The sequence below is a fragment of the Crocodylus siamensis genome, chromosome 10 (assembly GCF_052110815.1).
Source record: "Crocodylus siamensis isolate JL-2025a chromosome 10, ASM5211081v1, whole genome shotgun sequence".
NCBI classification, from domain to species: Eukaryota; Metazoa; Chordata; order Crocodylia; family Crocodylidae; genus Crocodylus; species Crocodylus siamensis.
In genome coordinates, this window is record NC_143404.1 from 71,791,122 (window position 1) to 71,810,969 (window position 19,848).

Genomic DNA, 19,848 nt, shown 5'->3' on the forward strand with positions numbered 1-19,848 from the left:
CTCCTGCTTCACAGCCCTGGAGCATTTTTTTTTTGAACTCATTGCAACGAACCTGTCTTCGTTTTTGCTTCCATCTTCAACTGAATAACCCGGCCCTAGGCCCCGAGCACACGAGCAAAGCTTCCAGTTTCTTTTTAGCTGGAGAAAAATGTGTTGGGTTATATGGGAGGAGGCACCACGCCGTGTGCACCCCCCTTTGCAAAACTCTCCATCCACCCATGGAGGAGGGGGATTCAAACCTTCCTGGCGCGAAGGACCTGGTGGCAGCTGGGCATTGGTAAGACGGAGGCCAAAAGCCACGTGGCAGCAGAGGCGGTGGGGACAGGAAGCCTTCTGTATGGCCTGGAGGAGTAGCATCCAGCGGACCTGCAGGATTAGGGCCCGGCCGTTGCTTAAAAGCGTCAAAACGGCCGGGGAAAGGCAGGCAGATGGGATCAAATGAAGGAGGCTGCCCACATGTGTGCCAATGGGGCACAGAAGGAGAAGCCGCCTGAACCTGCTCGTCCGCTCCGGGCGGATCTCGGGAAGGGCCGGCTCGCCCCCACTGCCGGCGCATCTGCCTGCGGTGCCCGGGTGCGGGGAGCCGGAGCGCTCTCCGCTGAGCGCCGCTGGCGCGGGAGCTGTGCCAGGCCTGCGGCTTCGTGGGGTGAGTCCTGGGGTCCCGCCTCAGGGGCCACTGAGGCGTGCATCCACGGCGAGAGGCGGGCGGCTCGCACCGGGCAGGAGCTGTAAGGGCCCTGGAGCCTGCGGGCTCCCTGGGGTTCAAACCAGGCAGGCGAGTGACTGCCCGGCAGCCCGCGGATCACCAACGTGCACCCTGGCCCGAGGATCCCGTGTGCAAGCACCGATGTGCCTGTGTCGCCGGGCTCTGAACTACCCGCAGTCACATGCCAGCGCAATAATGTGGGGCCCCTGCCCTCCCGTGCACCCCAACGTGACAGCGCTGTGCCTCGGTTTCCCCTCCTGTGCAAGGGGGAGAAGGTTCCCGGGTCCCCGAGGGGCTGGGAGTTTCCTGGGTGAAGAAACCTGCTGAGCACAGGCAGGAGGAATGTGAAGTGCTCTCCAGAGGGGCCCAGCTCCGGCCCCAGCCCTGTGGCGTGCCGCCACTTCCTCCTGCCCGAGCCAGCTGCACAACGGCTCTCCGAGGCACGAGGCTCAGCCCGAAGGGGGAGGCTGGCGGCCTTCCCACCCGGCCCCCGCGCCGTGCAGCGCCACGCACGTGCGCCCCAGGAGGCCTCCCGCGGCCACGCCAGCACCGTGGGGGGCAGCCGCGCCTCTCCTGCTCACAATGGGACCGGGCAATGTGTCCCGACACGAGTGCCAGCCCTCCGCGTTGCCCTGCTCCCTCCAGAGCACCCAGGCTGCGCCCGGGCATGGCTGCGCGGCCCCGGCGCTGAGCGTGGCAGCCGTGGGGTCTGCGTGGCAGCGGGCCCGGCTCCGCGCGTGGGGCGGGGAGGAGAAGCCGGGGCAGGAAGGGGGAAGCTGACTCAGCCCTTCTGGATTACGCAGGTCTCTGGTTTCAAGGTGAAGCTGCTGGGACAGCCTGGCGGGCACGTTCACGCTCCTGGGCTCCGGTTCCGGGTTGCCGTAAACCCCGGGCACGGCCGGGCTGGCGGAGAGCGTGGCTCGCCTGAGCTCTGGGGAGCATTGAGGTAAGGGCTCCCCCTTGCCTGGGGGGCAGGGACACGGGCAGCGCCAGGCTGGGTCAGCCCAGTGCCCCCCTGCAAGGGGCCGAGACCCAGCCCCACCCGGGACAAGGGCTAGGCTTTTGCATGGTGCCTTCTCCCCTCTGATGCCCCCGGGGGGATGCCCTCGTGGCTCACGGGGGTTCAGGGTGCAACAAACACTCGGGCTTTCTTGGCTCTTTCGCCCCAGTGCTTTGGGTGGGGGTTGGGCTCACCCCGTGCCCCCTCTCCGCAGGAGCGGGACGAGCCATGGCGCTGCTCACCCACCTCTTGGCCTGCGTCTTTGGCACCGGCTCCTGGGTCGCGGTCAACGGGCTGTGGGTGGAGCTGCCGCTGCTGGTGCCCGAGCTGCCCGAGCACTGGTACCTGCCCTCCTACATCACCGTGGTCATCCAGCTGGCCAATGTGGGGCCCCTGGCCGTCACCCTGCTGCACCGGCTCTGGCCCAGCGCGCTGCGCGAGGTGCCCGTGATCTACGCCGTGGTGGCCACGGGCGCGCTGGCCTGCCTGCTGCTGGCCTTCCTGTGGGGCTACACCACGCACGTAGCCGGAGCCCCCCACAGCACGGCCTTCCTCGTCCTCACCTTCTTCCTGGCGCTGGTGGACTGCACCTCCTCCGTCACCTTCCTGCCCTTCCTGGGCCGGCTGCAGCCCCGCTACGTGACCACCTTCTTCGTGGGCGAGGGGCTCAGCGGGCTCCTCCCCGCCCTCATCGCCTTGGCCCAGGGCGCCGGTGTCACCCACTGTGCCAACGTCACCCGGGAGGCCAACGGGACCCAGGTCCTCCTGGAGACCCGCTATTCCCCCGCCCGCTTCTCCCCGCTGGTCTTCTTCCTCCTGATGACCGCCATGATGCTGGCCTGCCTGGCGTCCTTCTTCTTCCTCACGCGGCTGCCGGCAGTGCGGGCCGTGCCCCGGCAGAGCCCGTTCCCCAGCGACGTCACCCTCTGCTCCTTCCGCGGCTCCCCGGGGGACGGCGACGGGCTCGGCGGGCAGGACAAGCCAGGCAGCGCTGGCAAAGCGCCCGGCGAGGCCGCCGCGGGCACGGCCGCCTATTCCCCGGCCCGGCTCGCCGGCATCTACGCGCTCGTGGCCTGGGTGAACGCGCTGACCAACGGGATCCTGCCGTCCGTGCAGGCCTACTCCTGCCTGCCCTACGGCAACGCGGCCTACCACCTCTCGGCCACGCTCAGCGCCGTGGCCAACCCCCTGGCCTGCACCGTCGCCATGTTCCTGCCCGGCAGGTACGACCCCGGGCCCCGCTGCCCCGGTGCTGGGGCGACGCAGCAGGCACGGCCGTCCCCTGCCCAGTGCTGGGGGGCTCCTGGGTTCCTAGCTCCACACGCGGCGAGCAGAGCTGCGGCAGGCTGGCGGTGGGATTTACGCCGTTGGAGGGCTTAATGCAAACCTGCTTGCTTGCCCTGGGACAGGCGGGCCAGCATCTCCCCCCGTGGGGGGTCGTCGGGCCCAGACGCAGCCGGAGTCACCCTTGGCGTGTCTCCCACAGGTCTCTTGCCCTGCTCGGGGCCCTCTCGGTCGCTGGGACGGGATTCGGAGCCTACAACATGGCCATGGCGGTCATGAGCCCCTGCCCCCTCCTGCAGCGCTCGGCCTGGGGAGCTGCCCTCATCGTGAGTAGTTGTGGCAGCATCTCGTTCCCCGCCGCCTCCCCCCCGGGTGCCTCGCGCGTGCCCCCCAGTCTCCTATCCAGAGCCACAGGGGTGCCCCTTCTGTGCCCGCAGGTCGCGTGCTGGGTGCTTTTCACAGGCACCCTGTCCTACGTGAAGGTGATGACCGGGGTGATCCTGCGGGGCCGCAGCCACGCTGCCCTGGTGTGGTACGGGGCAACAGAGCAGCTGGGGTCCCTCCTCGGGGCGGTTCTCATGTTCCCCCTCGTGAACGTCTACAGCTTCTTCCGCTCCGCCGACTACTGCAGCCTGCAGTGCCCAGCCTGAGCAGGGCCCCCATCTCCTTGACCGGCGGTCCGTGGCACAGGGCAAAGAAGATGCCAAGGGACACCCCCCCCAGCCCGGAGCACCCCTCGAGCGCCGGCTCCCCCCGAGCCCGGGGTGGTGCGGCTGCTTCCCCGGAGCGAAGGGAGCCCTCCCCGGGGCTGCACAGCCGGTGCGGGGCAGGGAAGAGCCGCCGGACCCCTGGTCCCCTCGTGCACTGCCACCCGGCTGCACCAGATGGAGCCACAGGCTCGGCGAGAAGGCCCCGGCGGCTCCTAGCTGAGGCCGGGAGGGAGCGAAGAAGGGCCTAAGTCCCTTGGGGCGTTCATGCACTTGGGGGTCTCCGCCTGCGGCGGCCTCTCATTAAAGAGCTGGGCCCAGCCCCGAGCTCATGGCATGTCTGAGCCCTGTCCCTGCCCCGTGCACCGGGCTTGACCCCTGCTGCCCCCTGCCCGGGGGGGACGGGGCACGCGGTTCCTTCCCCCTCTTCCTGCACGGAAGGACACAAGATGCCCCCTCGCCCCAGTGGTGGATGCACCCGCTAACCCTTCTGGGAGCCAGGCCTGGAAGGGCAACCTTGTCCTGTGTGCAGTTGTTGCTCATGCAACCCCCCAGGCAATCAGGCTGCCCGCTCCCAGGCCGGGCGTTAATCACCATCAGGGAGTGGGGTGTCAGCTGCATTTCCCATGCCGTCAATCACAGGCCGAGGCCAGCAGAAACCCTGGCCGGGCCTGGGATGACCCAGTTACCGTGCGAACAGCAGGGCGGGCGGCAGGCTGCTGCTTGCGGGGGGCACCGGCCCCCACCCCCAGCACAGCCTGGAAGGGGCCTGGGTCCACGGCGCAGCCAAGTGTGGACGCAGGCCTGTGCCTTGACTTGCCTGCCACGGTGCCCAGCAGCCCAGGAGGCGGCGAGGGATGGGGGCAGCTGGGAGATGCTGAGCTGGTCCAATGCCTCCCCCAGCACCCCCTCTGCCCGGGGGCCTGTGCGTGCAGGACATGCATCTGCACACATGCACACGCGGGCCCTCAGGTTGGCAAGCTGTGGGTCCCCTCCCTTGCAAAAACCAGGGACGTGGGGGTGGGGAGGCGGTGACTGGAGCCCCCACCTTGCTCATGGGCACCCTCCTGGCATAGGGGCCCTGGAAATCTTGCCCGGAGCCAGAGCCCCTTTGCCAAGTGAGGTGCCAGGCATGGCTGTCGCCCTGCGGCGTGACAGGCGGGGGTCCCGCACGGGAACGGTGCCAGCCCCAGGCCACCTGGCAGCCCAACTGTTCCTGGGCAGCACCGAGCACCCAGGGAGGCCTTGCTCCAGGGAGGGAGGGCACCACCAGGAGCAGGGGACCCCACAGCCTGGTGGGGAGCAGGGGAGAGAGGAGGAGGATGGGGCTGGCCTCGTGCCTCTCCCCATCCACAGGGCACTTGGCAGCTCAGAGGCAAAGAGACGCACCCAGAGGTTGCTCTGGGGTCAGAGGGGGGGCTGGGGGAGCAGCACTTGGGGCAGGGGGACACATCTGAGCCTCACAGAGCAAGCCGGGGCCCCAAAGTCGCAGCCAGACCCAGCTCACCCAGCAGCCTCGGGGCAACGACCTGGCGCATGCAGTGGGGTGAAGGTGCTGGACGCCCCCCTGCTTGGCTGCTGCCCCTCAGGGGGCTCCCCCAAACTCACGCACGTGTGCACACATGCACACCCCCACCCTTCCTGGGGGCACGGCAGCCCTGTCTTTGTCCCCGGCTCTTTGTCTCGCAATCTGTTTCACCTCGGGGAGATGAGCGGCCGGGGGCTGCCAGACAGCCGGCTGCTTCACCTTAAAGACGCAGATCCGGGCGACTTTGAGGGGCTCCAACTGTTCCCGTGCTGCCCGCGGGGAGGATGCCGAGAGAATGGCTAATGGCAGGCAGCCCCGGCTCCCTCCTGAGCTCCCGGTGTGGGGCAGAGCCCAGGTCCAGAGCTGCCCTCCTGCTCCCTGACCTGCCATGGGATCTCCCCAGGCCGCCCTGCTCCGCGTCACGCAGCCCCAGCCCCTGCCAGCCGCATGAGGGGGGCCGGTAGCCACCCCCAGGTAGGGCAGCTGGGGCTGGGGGTGCAAGCGACCACATCCCCCTGCCACGGGCCGCTGGGCAAGGAGGGGCAGTCTGGGCATTGCTGGGCCCTGGGTACCACTCAGAGGATGCCTCCTTGACTCGTGCCACGGCCTCGCTGGAGCTGGGCCTTGCAATGGGCAGAGCCATGGGGCTAAGTGAGCACAGGGGAGGGGCTCACGATTGCAGGGATGGGGGGCCAGGTGCGCTGGCTCGGTCTGCGGGGGCATGAGGCGCATTGCATTTCCTGGCCAGCTCTCAGTGATGCCCTTCTCTGAGGGGCTTTGCTGCTCGGCTGCTGGACCTTCCACCCAGCCCAGCTCCTCTGCCCTGGAGCTTCTCCAGGCTGGCCCCCGCCCAGGCCCACTGCGTAACCACTGTCATCTGCCCTCAGGCACAGTATATGCACATGCGTGTGTGTGCACATGGGCCTGAGTGACCTCCCCAGGCTGCACGGTCAGTCAGCCTGTGTCGAGGGCAGGCCAAGTTGGCAGCTCCGAATCACACTTGTCCGCGGGGCCAGCGCTCCCCTCCGCTGGCTCCGTCCCCCCGTCGCAGCTGGAGCAGGGGGAGCTGCCTGCCTTGGGCAGGGGGCAAGATGTAAGAATCGCCTGGCATGCTCCGGCACGTGCACATGCATGCACTAGTGTGCAGAGATGTGCAGCGATGTCTGCTGCAACACCCCACCCCTCCTATCCAGTGCCCCCTGCCCCAGTGCCCAGCATCTCATGCTGGCAATGCCTCAGCCTGCGCGGCAACGTCTGCATTGCTGGCAGGGTACCGGCGTGGTATAGGGGTAGCAGGATGGATGCCAGACAATGCAAGGGGTGCCAGCCCAGGCCACCCACCCACGTCACAGGACCCTGAGCTCTCCATTGATCCCAGGCAGGGAGGGGCTGGGGCTACAGGGTGCTCTGGACCCCAGAGCTGGAAGGATTCAGCCCGGCACAGCTTGGAGGGGATCAGGACCCCCTGAGCCAGGGCCTTCATGCAATCAGCCCACACAGTTGCTCCCTGGCATGTTCCCCCGCATCACCCCCATGCTCCAAGGGACCGTCCTGTGCAGACAGATGGACCAGGAGACGGGGGAGGGGCCGGGCCTCTCCCAGCGCCGCACAAAGGGGAAGGCGGGCGCGCTGCGGCCCAGGGACTTTGTGCTGCTCCTTATCGCACGGAGCAGACCCCAGCGCCTGTGCACCCCCCCCCCTTCCCCAGCCTCAGGCACACAATAGCCAGGAGGCTGGGGGCTGCGAAGATGAATTGCCCGAGGAGCAGGCGTGTGGGCCTGGCGGCGGGGGAGAGGGATAATGAAGTGCGCACGAGTTCATTGCATCCTCGGCTGGCGGCTCTCAAAGGGGCCGACAAAAGCGTGGCTTCCTCTAGGCCTGAGAGAGCTCCAGCTCGGTCTGCGGAGGTGGCGGGAGCCTGGCGCGCAGCAAGAGTTGTCCTCATGGGAGATGGAGGCAGTGGGGCCACGTCCACGCTTGGCCGGGGAAAGGCCAAGGTCAGGCCTGGTGGCTGGAGCTCTGGCCACCTTGGAGCGACTAAACCAGACAACTGGGGCTCTGCTCCTGCGCATCCCCGTGCTTCCCTGGCTGTGTGTGGAGCCCGGCTCCGAGCAGCGCAGGGTACAGGCAGCCCTCTCCCCGCCACAGGCAGTCCCAGGATTGAGGGCCAGTTAGAGATGAGACTGAACTGCAGCATGGGCTGAAGCCATGGCACCCTCTCCCTGATGCAGGGGCTGCCCCGGGGACCCCCTGCCCAGGGGGCACTGCCAGGGCATCGAGCTCCAGGGCTGGCCTCCAGCCTGGCCTGCGCTCCAGGGCCCGTCCCCCCAGGCCGCGCACATGGAGGCAGCTGGTGCTGGGCCCATCCTGCTGGCCCCATCCTCCCCAGTGTAAATGGGACACTGTGCACCGTGCAATGTGCCAGGCCAGGGCTCCTGGGGTGGCCACCTCCCGCCAGCTGCCCCGTGCAGAGCAGGACGGCTGCCCCTGCATTGCTGGGGCCCTCTCCCAGCCTTTCATGCAGGAGAAGGGGCTTCCTCGTCACACAGCCCAGTGCCAGCGCCAGCGCCAGTGCCAGCTCCAGCTGGTGGGACTCAGCGCGGAAGCGCAGTGCAGGCGGCACAGGGGCAGCTCTTAAATCAAGCCAGGAGCAGCCTGAGCGTGTGGTGACAGCCAGGACTGGGCCAGGTGCATCCCAGGGAGGGACCGGCAGCCCCAGATGGAGGCGCTAAGCGCTGCCCAGCTGCAGGGCGGGTTCGGCCCCTCTGCGGGACCCGGAGGCCTGGCGTGCTATGGACACATCCTGTGCAAGCTCCCCCCCACAGCTCCCCCCGACCCGCTGCGGCCCCGCCACGCCAGCTCTGCTGATGTTCCTCCATCACGTCGGCCTCCCCCCTGCGCTCCAGCCTCAGGACCTGCAAAGGGGGCTGGGGGGTGCAGGGCTGTCGGGCACCTCCCGAGGAGGCCACAGTGCAAAGCCCCTGGGTTTCCTCTCCTGGACTCTGTCCCATCGATGCCCCGTATCCCTGAGCCTGGCCCTCCCTGCAGCCGGCCCGCGTCCCCTGCCTGGATGCATCCTGCCTGTCTGTGCATGGTGCTGGCGGGCATCCCTGGGGACCATGTGCCGACAGGTGCTGTGTTCGCAGGGGCCTCCATTTCACGCCTGTAGGCAAAGAAAGGGCAGGCGGTGCCGGGGCCATCCATCACCCGGGCGGGCAGGGGAGCAGAGACAGGCCCACGGGCATAAATCACCTCCCATCGGACAAGCCCCCAGGCCTCCGGGAGCAGAAGGCCCAGGTGAGCTGCACTTCCCACCACGGGGGTGACGTCCAGGCCACGGCATCAGGCCACAGCTCGGGGTCTCATCCACAAAGGCAGGTTGGCATTGGCAGGCTGGCAACGGCTCTCTGCATCGCACCTCTTCCTCCCAGCCTCACGCCTGCTGCTCCAAGCCCTGCCGGGCCACTGCTGCCCTCGGCAAGCCCCCCTGTAGAGCGCGGGGCGGGGGCTGACAAGCGAGCTGTCGGGGGTGAATCAGGGCCTCCTGCAGCCATAACTCAGGCTGTCGGGGGCTTTGTTCCTCACGCCCCGTAGGCCGCGCACAGGTTGGAGTCGCACAGGCTGGGGAACACGGCAGAGAGTGCTTCTCGGCCCCAGCCCCTCTCCTCCGACACGGGAAGCACCCACCGCAAACGCCGGCAAGCCCCTGGCCCTGTCAGATGGGGCTGCAGCGCTGGCAGCCGGGAACGGGGAACCCGCCCTGCCCATCAAGGCACGGGCGGCTTGCAACGCTCTGCCCGGGGCCTCCCCGCAGGCTGCCACGCGCTGCCCGCGCCCAACCACCCCCCACAGCTCCTGTGAACACGAGGGCCGCCTCTTCATCCGCCAGGCCCACGCCAGCCTCCAATGGCCCAAGAGCGTGTCTGCGCGTGCCCGTGCCCATGGCACCACTTGTGCAACCCCCCAGGGGCACGGGGCAGGCGTGAGCATGGTGCTCTGGTGAGGCCAAGACACGGGCCCACTTCAGCTGGTGCTGCCAGCTGCAGCAGCGAGGCTTGCGGGGCGGGGGGACACAACCCCAACCTCCTTCTGCCACAGGGTCTCATTCGAGCAAAACCTTCCCGGCTGGGCTCAGCACCTTTCCAAATGCGGCCCAGGGTGGGCGCAGAGCAGAGGGGCCAGAGACGGGGCAGAGGAGGAGCAATGGCAAATCCACCGCCACTGAGCCTGGCCTGCTCAGCTCCCCGGGGTCAAGAGCGGCCCACGTGGCTTGGACAGGAGCCAAGCAGCAAACTCCCCGGTGGCTCCGGATGCTGGGAATGGGGACAGCAAGGCTGGATGCCGGCTCGGGAGCAATCCCAGCCTTGCCGCTGCAGTGCCAGAGGGCAGCGAGTCCGTGCCAGAGCTAGCTGGGGTCTGCGCCGGCTCATGCCTGCCCCTCTGCTCCTGGGCTGGGAGGATGGAGCTGGCAAGGCCCAACCTAGCACAACGGGACCCCGCTCAAAGCCTCCTGGCGCACTGAGCTGCAAAGGCCAGGGGGTCGCCCAAGCTGGCTGGAGACGCAGGGCAAGGAGGAAGGGAGACTTGCCTGGGAACTGGACCTCCTGAGGCAGGTGGACCTGGCCGGCAGGCTTGCCCCGCTGCCCCGACCCCTGCCCTGCCCTGGCCACCCGGTTTCTTCCCAGCTGGACACACCCAGTCCCTAGTGTGCGTGCACGTGGGTGCTGCCGCTCCTGCACGCCCTTTCCTGGTGAAATAGCCTCTCTCTCCACCCCCCATCGCACCTACTGCCTGCGGGTCCCCTGCGCCCGGGGCGGCTGCGGCACCCAGCGCCTGGCAGGATTCCCCGCGCCCTCCGCCGCGGCTCCCACTCCCCACCCTGGAAAGAGGCACAGGAAACAATCAGATGCAGCCGGAGCGAGAGGGAAATTATTTCCATACAGCTGCCCAGAAAGCCACGAATTTAAAGATCACCCAGTCGTATTTTAGAAGAAAGGGTCGGCTTTCTTCTGCTTGCGCTCCCCCCCTTTTGGGGGAGGGGGTCTCTGTGGCAGGGAGGGGGAGGTGTCGGAGGCGCTGGCAGTCAGCAGTATTAGAGCGCTCAGCAGGGCTGATTGCAGGTTATTAACATACATTATCTCACTCCCCTGCCTCTGAAAAGAGCCGAGTTCCTATTCTCCCCCATCCCAGCCCCCTCCTCTTTGTCTTTTACACTTAACTGCCTCACTTACTACACGGCAGGCTGGAGGGAGAGAAATCACAGGACAGCGGTCAGGCAGGCCCAGCACAACTAGGGCGTGAGTAATCGCCTGTTCTGCCAACCTGCCTTCAAGGAAGGAAATCACATGCAGGCACACAGATAAGGGGAGCAGCGCTTCGCCGGCGGGGCTCCGTCCATGCGTGCGGGGGAAGGCCAAAGCCCGACCCGTGGCGTTTCCATTCAAGGCACCGCTCCCGGCTTGAAAGGGGCCTGGGCCGGATGGGACCCCGGCTGGCACTGGGGGGGGGGTGACCTTGAACTTGTGACATCACTGCTCCTGGCTGGGGAGACAGATGGGGCATGATGTCATAGCTTGGCCGGAGTGCGGGTTTCGAAGGGGAGCTGCACGGAAAGGAGAGGGAAGAGCGGAGCCCCGAACCGGCAGGGGTCGGAGAGGGCTCTGGCTGACGGGCCCCCAGGACACGGCCAGGCCCCCGCAGCTCTGCTCCTGGGGCACAGGGACAGCAACTGGAAAATGCACAGGGCCTTTCTCGGCCCTTCTAGGACCCGGCTCAAGGGCAAAGGGCCTGTGGCTGATGCAGGTTGGGCCCTGACCCTGCACAGGCCTCTTGCTTGCAGCACAGCTCCAGGGAGCAGGAGGGCGCTTGGGGGACAGTGGGGCCGGGGCAGGGTGCTGGGCTCTGCTCCTGGCGGATGCCCAGGGGAAGGGGCTCTTGCACGCGTGCATGTACAGCACCTAACGCGGCAGGACTCCCCCAAAGCTGCTGGGAGAGGACTAGGACCGACCCCTGAGCTGGCCTCATTGTTCAAGGGCAGGAAATCAGAGAACACGAGGGCTGGAAGGGAGCTCAGGAGGTCACATCTAGTCCAAGCCCGCTCCAAGCAGGACCAGCCCCAACTGCATCATCCAGCCAAGGCTTTGTCTCCCCGGGTCTCGGACGGAGCCTGGTCCAGTGCAGCTGAGCGCTCTGCGTCTGCGAGCGCCGTGGGGGCCCCGGTCCCCGTCCCACGGACGGAGCCACCCTGCCGCTGTGGCCATACGTCACGTGCTGTTAGGAGTGAAGTGCTGACAATGTCCTCGGCACCTGGCAAGGCACCAGTCCCCCGCCAGCGGGCTGGGAGCGTGAGCAATGCGCCGGGGCCAGGCTGAGCCGCTCTTGGAAGGCGAGGGGGAATTTTGGATGCTATGAAAGGCTTCGAGGCGGAGGGGGCAGGCGGGCGAGCTGGCCGAGGCCCCGGTGCTGGGAGGACAGCTCGGTGCCACAGCCCTGCGGTCAGCAGGGGAGGGTCAAGCTGGCTGCGGCTGCTGACGTGCAGCCCCACTTCGTGCCCCTTCCTCCACCCGTGGGGACTGCCTGGAGCACGCCGGGAGGGGGGTGGACGCCCCCAGCCCCTCCCCGTGGATAACACGGGTGCCTTGGCGCATCTCCGGCGTGTGGCCGGACAAAGCCCCGTCCTGGAGCGAAGCGCGGGCAGTGGCCGCTCAGGGGATCAGTGCAGCGCACACCAGCCCCCCTCGTCTCCCAGCCCCCAGGGCCACTGTTCAGTGCCCACCTTTGTTGGACTGGGAAAGCAAAGGCCCTCCCCCTCCCCCACAGCAAAGGGCTCCAGACTGCGTTATTATCAGGGTCTTAAAACACGCGAGCGGCACCAAGACAAAGGAAGCGGAGACAGGCAGGGCCAGGGAGCCCGTCCCGGCAGGCTCCCCCGCGGCCCCCTCCTCCTCGGCCTTCCCCGCTCCTCTTCCTCGCGCACGTGCGTCTATTGTCTGCCCGCCCGCGGGCCGGGGCAGAGCCACGGGGCCGCTCGGGCCCGGCGCCGGACCAGGCTCCCCGGAGAGGTCGCTCCCCGGGGGGGTCCGAGACACGGCCTTGGCTGGGGGACGTGGTGGTGACCCCCCCGGGCGGGAGTCGATGGCCCCCCCGCTGCCCGCGCGTGCGCCCTGGCGGGGGCTGCGCAAAGTCGGGCGCCTCTCCTGCCCCCTGCCGGGCGCGGGCGCGGGCGCAGCAGATGGGCAGCGCCCCGCCCCGGCCCGGCCCGGCCCCGCCCCCGGCCCCGCCCCGCCCGCGCAGCCGGCTCGCTGGCAGCGCCGCGCCGCCGCGGGGGCGGGGCGGGGCGGGGCGGGGGCGCGGGCCGAGGCACCACCCGGCCGCGCGGGCCGCATAAAGCGGCGGGGCCGGGGCCGGCGGCGCGGAGCTGTCCAGTGCTGATCGGCCGCGCCATGCCCCGCTCCTTCCTGGTCAAGAAGATCAAGGCGGCGGCCCCCGGCCCGGAGCCCGGTAAGGGGGCAGGGCCGCGGGGGGCGCGGGGACCCCTCACCTCACCTCACCTCGGGCACACGCACGCGCACTGCGCGCGGCCAGGCAGGCGTGCACGCACCCCTGCACGTGGGCACGTACGTGCATGCACGCGCACGCACGGCTGTACACATTGGCACGCGTGTGCAGACGCACGCAGGCACGCACGCCGACCCGTGGACACACCCATGTGCCTGCACGCACGCGCACGTGGATGCATACATATGCACATTGGCACGCGTGTGCAGACGCACGCAGGCACGCACGCCGACCCGTGGACACACCCATGTGCCTGCATGCACGCGCACGTGGATGCATACGCACATATACACATTGACACGCATGTGCATCCACACATGAACATGGACACGTATGGGTATACACGTGCATGCACACGCATGCTTACATGGATGCATACACACACTCACACTTCTACATGCACCCACACATATGCACAGGGACACATGTGCCCATGCACCTATACACATGCACGTGCCCACACATACACACATGCATGCATACACATATGCACACACATGCATGCATGCACGCACACATATGTACGCATGCTCACATATGCACACGCAGACATATGCACACACGTACACACTGGGTGCATCTTCGGGGAGGGGGGCACCTCTTCTGCCTGAGAACTCCCCCCCCATGTCCTCTGACCTGGAAATGCCCCCCCAGGGCACGGGCATGGGAAGCCAGGTGGGCGCCTGGGCCGGGGGCTGGCTGGCTATGCACCACTTTGCCAGGGGGCACCAGCAGCATGCGGGGAGACGGCTTCTCCCAAGGAAACAGGGGCTGCATTGCTGGGCCTGGGGGATTCCTGGTTCAGAGGGAGCTGGAGAGGGTCCCCCCACCCCCTGAAGCCCTCCCATGGCAAGTGGCTGGGCCAGCAGGACCCGAGGGGTGGGCATCTCTTACTGCTCCCAGCACCTGGCTTCACGTACACACAGAGCTCCCAGCATGGCATGGGGGGCACAGCAGTACAAGCAGCTAGATAACAATGCAGGCAGACAGAGGCAGCCAAAACAGGGACCCCAAAGCTCCGCAGATGGCCAGGGATCTAGGCCTACATAGTGGCCGTACAGCCGGGGAGAAGGGATGGACTGTAGCACCACTGACAGGGAGGGAGCCTGCTGCCTGGTCTGGCTGCTTTGGGGTCCCAGGCAGCAGGCGGGTGTCAGATCCCCTCCTTCCAGGCCTGATCCGGGTCACACTGAAGCCTGGGAAGCCTCCGCACTCGCGTGTGGGGTCTCTGGTTATAGCACTGCACACACTAACATGCGGGCAGAGCCTGGAGGCCTGTTCTGACCCCATCACAGCCAGCTGATGCCTCTTGGGGATGGCCAGCAGGCTGTAGAGCCACCCCGGGAGAGAGGGGGAAGCTGGCATGCCCCCTCTGACCTCTTGTTTGGGCTCAGCCACATGGGGCAGGGGCTTGCACGTGACAGGAGTCTGGTCTTCCCAGGTCCTTTCCTCCTCGTGCATTTGAGCTCTGCATGGAGGTCATTTAGGTCACTGCTTCTTAGCACAACCCCCGGGGCCGATGGTGGCTGTGCCCTACAAACCTCCGGCAGGCCAGCAGCCAGGGTCCTTGGGAGTCAGGCTGAGGCAGAGTCCAGGGCGCTGTTGAGTCCCTGCCTGTGTGACGTGTGTGGGTCGCTGCGTGGCCGTAACAGCAGCATGGACCTGACTGGCACGAGCTCCACATGCAACGGGTATTGCAGGGGGAGGCCAAAGTGGCCAGACCTGGCATTAGCCACAGGGCTGAGTCCTCCGAGCTCCCCACATGGTCTCCATGGGCTTCGGCTTTGGGCTCGTGGAGCAAGGTGTATAGGAAACACCGGGAAGGGAGCATGTGCATCTGGGGAGAGGCTGGGGCTGCCGCTCTCCTGGAAATAACCTTGCTGCATGTTGGAGAGGAAATGTGAAAAATTGCTGAGCAGAGCGCTTTTCGCCCAGCGTGTGCCTGCACTCGGTAAACAAGGAGAAAGGAAGGAGAGCCGGGGTGGGGGAGCGGGGAGGGGGCCGGGGCTGGGGTAGGGGCATGGCAGGCTGCAGCTCCATCAGCAAGGCTGTCACAGCCCCTGATCGGTGCACCCCAGCAAGACCACTGCTCTCCATCTCCTCCGGGCAGGGCCAGGACCATGCTTCCAGGGAAGGAGCCTCAGCTCTGCTTCTAGACCCCAGCAGCAGGAGTCACTAGCTCAGGCCATCTCAGTAGTCTCAGGTCTGCAGGGACGCAGAAGATAGAAGCACGCTCATCTCCCTCTCCTTGCCCCCGTGCACCCCCTTCCCTGCACGGCTGGCTCCGAGGAGGGACCGTGGGGACACGAGCTGCCCTGAGCAGCGGCAGCAGACTGCATGGGGCAAGGGCAATTTCTCAAGGAACTACTTCCGTCCCCAGCTCAGCCCTGCACACCTTCCCCCGTCACTGCAACCTCCAAAAGCAGGCAGCATCCCTCTGGAGCCAGGGCAGGGAGCAGGAACCCCACGTCCTGTGCAGTCATCCGGGCAGCCACGGGGGGAGCGCGGGGGCCCAGAGTGCAGGAGCAATAACCACTCATCACCGGATCACAGCCAAGCTCACTTAGCATCAGTGTAGATGGGAAGGCCCCGGCGGTGGGAGACCGGGGCTCCCCACTGGCTACGGACTGCCGGGGTGACCTTGCGCCAGCCGCTGTTCCCACCAGTGCCGGGAGCCCCAGGCCGGGCGCCGTGCCCTGAGCAGACCTGGGCAGCATCATTGCTCCGGTCCCTGCCTGCCTTGGCTTCCAAGAGCCGTACCTGCGAGCCGTTCGGCTGAAAACTCGGCACAGCTGTGCTCCGGGTCCAGCACCCACCCTGGCTCGGGGCCAGGCTCCCGGCTCCTCCGCACTTTGGTGGAAGAGGGAGCTGAGAAAGGCTCCTCCTTTAACAGCAAGGTTCTTTGGGTAGATGTGATATCTCTTATGAGACCAGCTGAATAGTTGGAAACATTGTTCTTTGCAAGCTTTCGGGTACAAACGCCCTTCTTCTTCCTTTCATGTGCCTTTAACAACAGGCAGCGGCAGCCCTGGGTCCACCAGCGAGCTCATTAGCCAGGCACTCGCGCTGCGCGCATTTGCTGACATGGCATGTTGCTGGGGGGGAGGGGAGCGCCGCTTCCCAAGTGACATTACACTGGAAACTGTGTCGCTGCGAAGGAGGGGAGCGGCGCTGAATTAGCCCTCGGCGCGGCGGTGCACAGGGACGCCCCTTCCCATCATCAGGCTTCCCCAAGCAGCCGTGCTGGGCCCGAGGGGCAGCTGCTTGGTTAAGCAAGAGCCCCAGCTTCTCCGGCCCTGCAGGAAGCAAGGGAACGTCCCCACGGCTCTCCTCGCAACTCAGGCCTGACCCTATCCCTGCCAGCAGCTCCATTCCCCGGGACCCCCTGTCCCACACACCAGCTTCCCTGGGGGAAAGCCCCCTCCAAGCCCTCTCCAGCCCCTGACTTTTCTGTGTGGGCCAGGGGCCAGGGGAGCCCAGACTCTGCCTTCCAGCCCTTGGACCGGTTCTGCTCCCCCGGGGTGTGGCAGCACCCTAGGGTGCCACGAGATCCTTTTCAGGCTGACACAGTATCAGCGCTGCTAGGTGTGCCAAGACCTCCACGTGATTCACAGAATAAGCCCAGAGGTTTCAAATGGGAATCTGGAGTGTCCGATCCTTTCTGCCCTGCTCGGGACTTTCTGAGGTCTCTGCCGCAGGAGAATAGCTCTAGCATTTTTCTGTAGTCAAAAAATACAGGAAAGTGAAGAGCTGCTATTTTCCAAGGGGTGCCCAGGTCTGCCAAGGGACGCCTGGGTGTGCCAAGTGGTGGCCTGGATCTGCCGAGGGGTGGCTTGGGTCTGACAAAGGGTGGTTTGGGTCTGCCCAGGCGGAGACTCCCTGGTTTAAACACACTTAGAAACTCAACACGAGTCCCCCCGGCCCTAGCGATCCAGCTCACCGCTGCTAGGCTGAGAGCATCACCCGTGGGAAGGCGTCCCGTGTCTGCTCCCTGCAGCACTGTGGCCAGGGCGGCCCAGCCGGCCGCTCTGTGGGGCTGCTGGAAACACTGCTCTGCTGCCTGAATGGAGCTACAGGGTGCCTGGGCTTGCTCTGCCTCTGAGCGCCACCTCCCGTCCGGTTTGCATGGGCCCAGGGAGACAAATGCAGTGACAAGAACAGGTCCCTCTCCCTGGGAGCAAATATCGATGGGCACCGCATCCGGCAGCCATTCGTCTTGGCACAGCCACACACCAGAAAGCGAGCGCGCCAACCACGAGAGACCGGCGCGGCTGGAGTTACCCTCCGAGCGGCTCGCAGCGGGACGAGGGCGCGGCGTGTCCCAGCCATTAGTGGAGCTGTGCCAGCTGGCGTCATTCTTCCATATAGTACCACCGCACATGGACGGGAGCCTCCCGCGCGGCTTGCAGAGAGAGGACCCGGCATTTCTGGCGTGAAAAATTAGCCCAGCCCGTTGCCTGAACATATGGGTCTTTCTGTCTGTCTCAAGAGTGATACTAATGTGTGTGTGCATGTGAGAGAGTGCGTGTGTGTTTGCACAGAGGCACCTCACGCCTCCAGCCATGGCACAGAGATGGGACGGTACAGCAGGCATGGTGCTCGTGGTAGTGCCTGACAGAGGCTGCACGAATGAAGGATGCTGTGATGAATTTGGCCTGCCACGGTTTAAGAGAGCACGTGAGCTGCTGAAAGGCAGGCACACCTCACCCCGCGCCGCCAGCAGAGATCATTGCAGCAACCACGGGGCCGAGAGAGGCGCCGAGCCGCAGCCGTGTTCCGGGGTCACATTGCGGTTGTCCCGCTGTAACTCACAGCAATTAGCCCCGGATGGCGGAGAGGGGGCTACTGCCTAGAGATCTGCAGGGGTGCCCGCCCAAGGGGTCTCAGGTGCTGCAGACGACTTCTGTTGTGATGCAGCCTCGCGGCTAGCGCTACTGCACTAAATGCGCACCATGCAATATGCACGTCCTGCCAAACCTGGGAGGTTCCCGGTGCACAGAAACCCCTTTCCATGATTCACCCTAACACAGCGGCTCTTTCACTTTTGAAGGTACGGCACAGCTCAGGTCTTATCCCCCGACTGCAAACTGGAAGGTGAAAATCCTCCCAGCTACCGGGTACAGGAGCAGAGTATGGCGTTTCTGTAGCATGGTATCCCCGGAGAGATGTACCCCATGCCCTACAGAAGGATTAGCCCTGGAGGAGGAGGGCTGACCTGTCTGTGTCCTCAGGGATTCAATGCAAAACCTGACACCGACTGAGCTGAGATGAGCATTTGCAGGCGGGGTCCGTGTGGGACAACCCCCAGGATGAGGAGGGGCTCCCAGGAGAGCAAGCAGAAACAGTGCGAGTCGCAGGCCCTCTGCGTGGGTGCCCGTGGTTTCCAGCAACTCCCCCCAGCACCCCCTGTCCGGCCTCAGCCCCCACCATGGGCGCCCCAAGTCCGAGTCCTGTCCTGGCTGGGCTTGTCCGTACGGGCTCCGCACACCTCGCACGATGCGCGGAGCAGCTGATCCCTCGCCCAGGCTGCTCCTCTGCGTATCGCTCACACGCCCGCAGCCTCCTCCGGCTCTCCCGTGGCTGGACCTGCAGTCCCAGAGGTTGCCCCTTTCAGTAAAGTCCATGCTGATACCCGCCCCCAAATGCACCGCCATGCATGTGCCCCCTCTCTGGAGCTCACCGAGTCTGGGAAGACTGGGACCGCTGGGAGAGGGAGGGGATTGGCAGGAGGGAGAAGCGCTGGTGGGTGGTGACGTCCCCTCTGTTTCCCACAGGGTACATCCAGCACTGCCTCACCGCCCCCAGCCACGAGACGGCCAAGAAGCCGGGGCTCCAGCTGGTGCCCCCCGACCCTGCCTATGCCCCGGGCCATGAGGAATACAGCGACCCCGAGAGCCCCCAGTCGAGCCTCTCCGCCCGCTACTTCCACGGCGAGGCCGCCGTCACGGACAGCTACTCCATGGATGCCTTCTTCATCACCGACGGCCGGTCCCGGCGGCGCGGGGAGAGCCCGCGGCGGGGCAGCCATCGCCACGGCTGCAGCCAGTGTGGCAAGACCTACGCCACCTCCTCCAACCTGAGCCGGCACAAGCAGACGCACCGCAGCCTGGACAGCAAGATGGCGCGGAAGTGCCCGACCTGCGGCAAGGCCTACGTGTCCATGCCGGCCCTGGCCATGCACGTGCTGACCCACAACCTCAAGCACAAGTGCGGCGTCTGCGGGAAGGCCTTCAGCCGGCCCTGGCTGCTGCAGGGCCACATGCGGTCGCACACGGGCGAGAAGCCCTTCGGCTGCGCCCACTGCGGGAAGGCCTTCGCCGACCGCTCCAACCTGCGCGCCCACATGCAGACTCACTCGGCCTTCAAGCACTTCAAGTGCAAGCAGTGCGAGAAGACCTTCGCCCTCAAGTCGTACCTCCACAAGCACTACGAGTCCGCCTGCCTCAAGGGCTCCGAACACACCTGTGCCCTGGAGAACTGAGCCCCGCGGCCGGGGGCAGGGCAGGGGCCGGCGGGTGGAGAAGAGGAGCTGTCGTGGGCCGGGAAGCACGGGCGGCCCTCTACCCTCCTCCGGCTGCTCCCCCGGGGCCTTCTGCAGCTGGGGGCTTGGCGAGAAGTGCTTTCCCGGGCGTGTGTTTGTCTCCTCCGCTTCCCAGCCGGGGGGATCGCTGTGCAACACAACCGCAGCCAGAGCTGGCCCCAGGGGTTTCCCACCCGGAGCCCCTCGCTCCCGTGCAGCCCTGGCTCTCTAGGGAAATCCCAGCGGGGTTTTCTCCCGAGCGGGGCTGCTGACGGAGTCTCTCCGGGCTGCTCATCAGGACAAAAGAGACGCCGCCGTCTCTCCGAAACTCCTCCTATATTTATTTTATTTATTGTTGTATTTATTTCGTGCTGCTGCTTCTCCCCGGGGGGAAAGGAATGGGCTTTGACTTCAGCAGGAGCAAAACACCCTGGGTTTGCAACACAAGCTGTGCAACCGCCGGAGCACGGACCAGGCCGGGAGGGATGGGGGGCCAGAAGGGAGACCCGGGGGGTCTGTGCAGCGGACAGAGGGGAAAGGGACAGG

General features: G+C 66.3%; 2 protein-coding genes across 3 annotated transcripts; both read left to right on the forward strand.

The window, feature by feature from the left end:
- The first annotated feature begins 1,516 nt into the window (after positions 1-1,516).
- SLC52A3 (solute carrier family 52 member 3) lies at positions 1,517-3,958 on the forward strand. Of its 2 annotated transcripts, XM_090064907.1 has the most exons (5): positions 1,517-1,652; positions 1,921-2,929; positions 3,193-3,316; positions 3,428-3,472; positions 3,595-3,958. In XM_090064907.1, exons 2-5 carry the CDS (start codon positions 1,935-1,937, stop codon positions 3,946-3,948), a joined length of 1,518 nt encoding a protein of 505 aa, XP_089921033.1. In that variant the 5' UTR covers positions 1,517-1,652; positions 1,921-1,934; the 3' UTR covers positions 3,949-3,958. The 2 variants fall into 2 exon arrangements, with proteins under 2 accessions (XP_089921033.1, XP_089921034.1); XM_090064908.1 differs by having other exon boundaries at positions 3,428-3,779.
- Positions 3,959-12,577: 8,619 nt separating this feature from the next.
- On the forward strand, positions 12,578-19,799 carry SCRT2 (scratch family transcriptional repressor 2). The gene is made up of 2 exons (XM_090064898.1): positions 12,578-12,725; positions 18,557-19,799. The coding sequence occupies exons 1-2, from the start codon at positions 12,668-12,670 to the stop codon at positions 19,261-19,263; spliced, it is 765 nt and encodes a 254-aa protein (XP_089921024.1). The 5' UTR covers positions 12,578-12,667; the 3' UTR covers positions 19,264-19,799.
- The last annotated feature ends 49 nt before the right edge of the window (positions 19,800-19,848 follow it).

What these genes read in the sequence shown, in the direction of transcription:
- SCRT2 (XM_090064898.1), top strand. Translation starts at nt 12,668, where the DNA reads ATGCCCCGCTCCTTCCTGGTCAAGAAGATCAAGGCGGCGGCCCCCGGC. An exon ending in GGCCCCCGGCCCGGAGCCCG is followed by an intron (nt 12,726 to 18,556) that starts GTAAGGGGGCAG and finishes TGTTTCCCACAG; the next exon opens with GGTACATCCAGCACTGCCTC.
- SLC52A3 (XM_090064907.1), top strand. Translation starts at nt 1,935, where the DNA reads ATGGCGCTGCTCACCCACCTCTTGGCCTGCGTCTTTGGCACCGGCTCC. An exon ending in GCCATGTTCCTGCCCGGCAG is followed by an intron (nt 2,930 to 3,192) that starts GTACGACCCCGG and finishes TGTCTCCCACAG; the next exon opens with GTCTCTTGCCCTGCTCGGGG. An exon ending in GCACCCTGTCCTACGTGAAG is followed by an intron (nt 3,473 to 3,594) that starts GTGATGACCGGG and finishes GAACGTCTACAG; the next exon opens with CTTCTTCCGCTCCGCCGACT.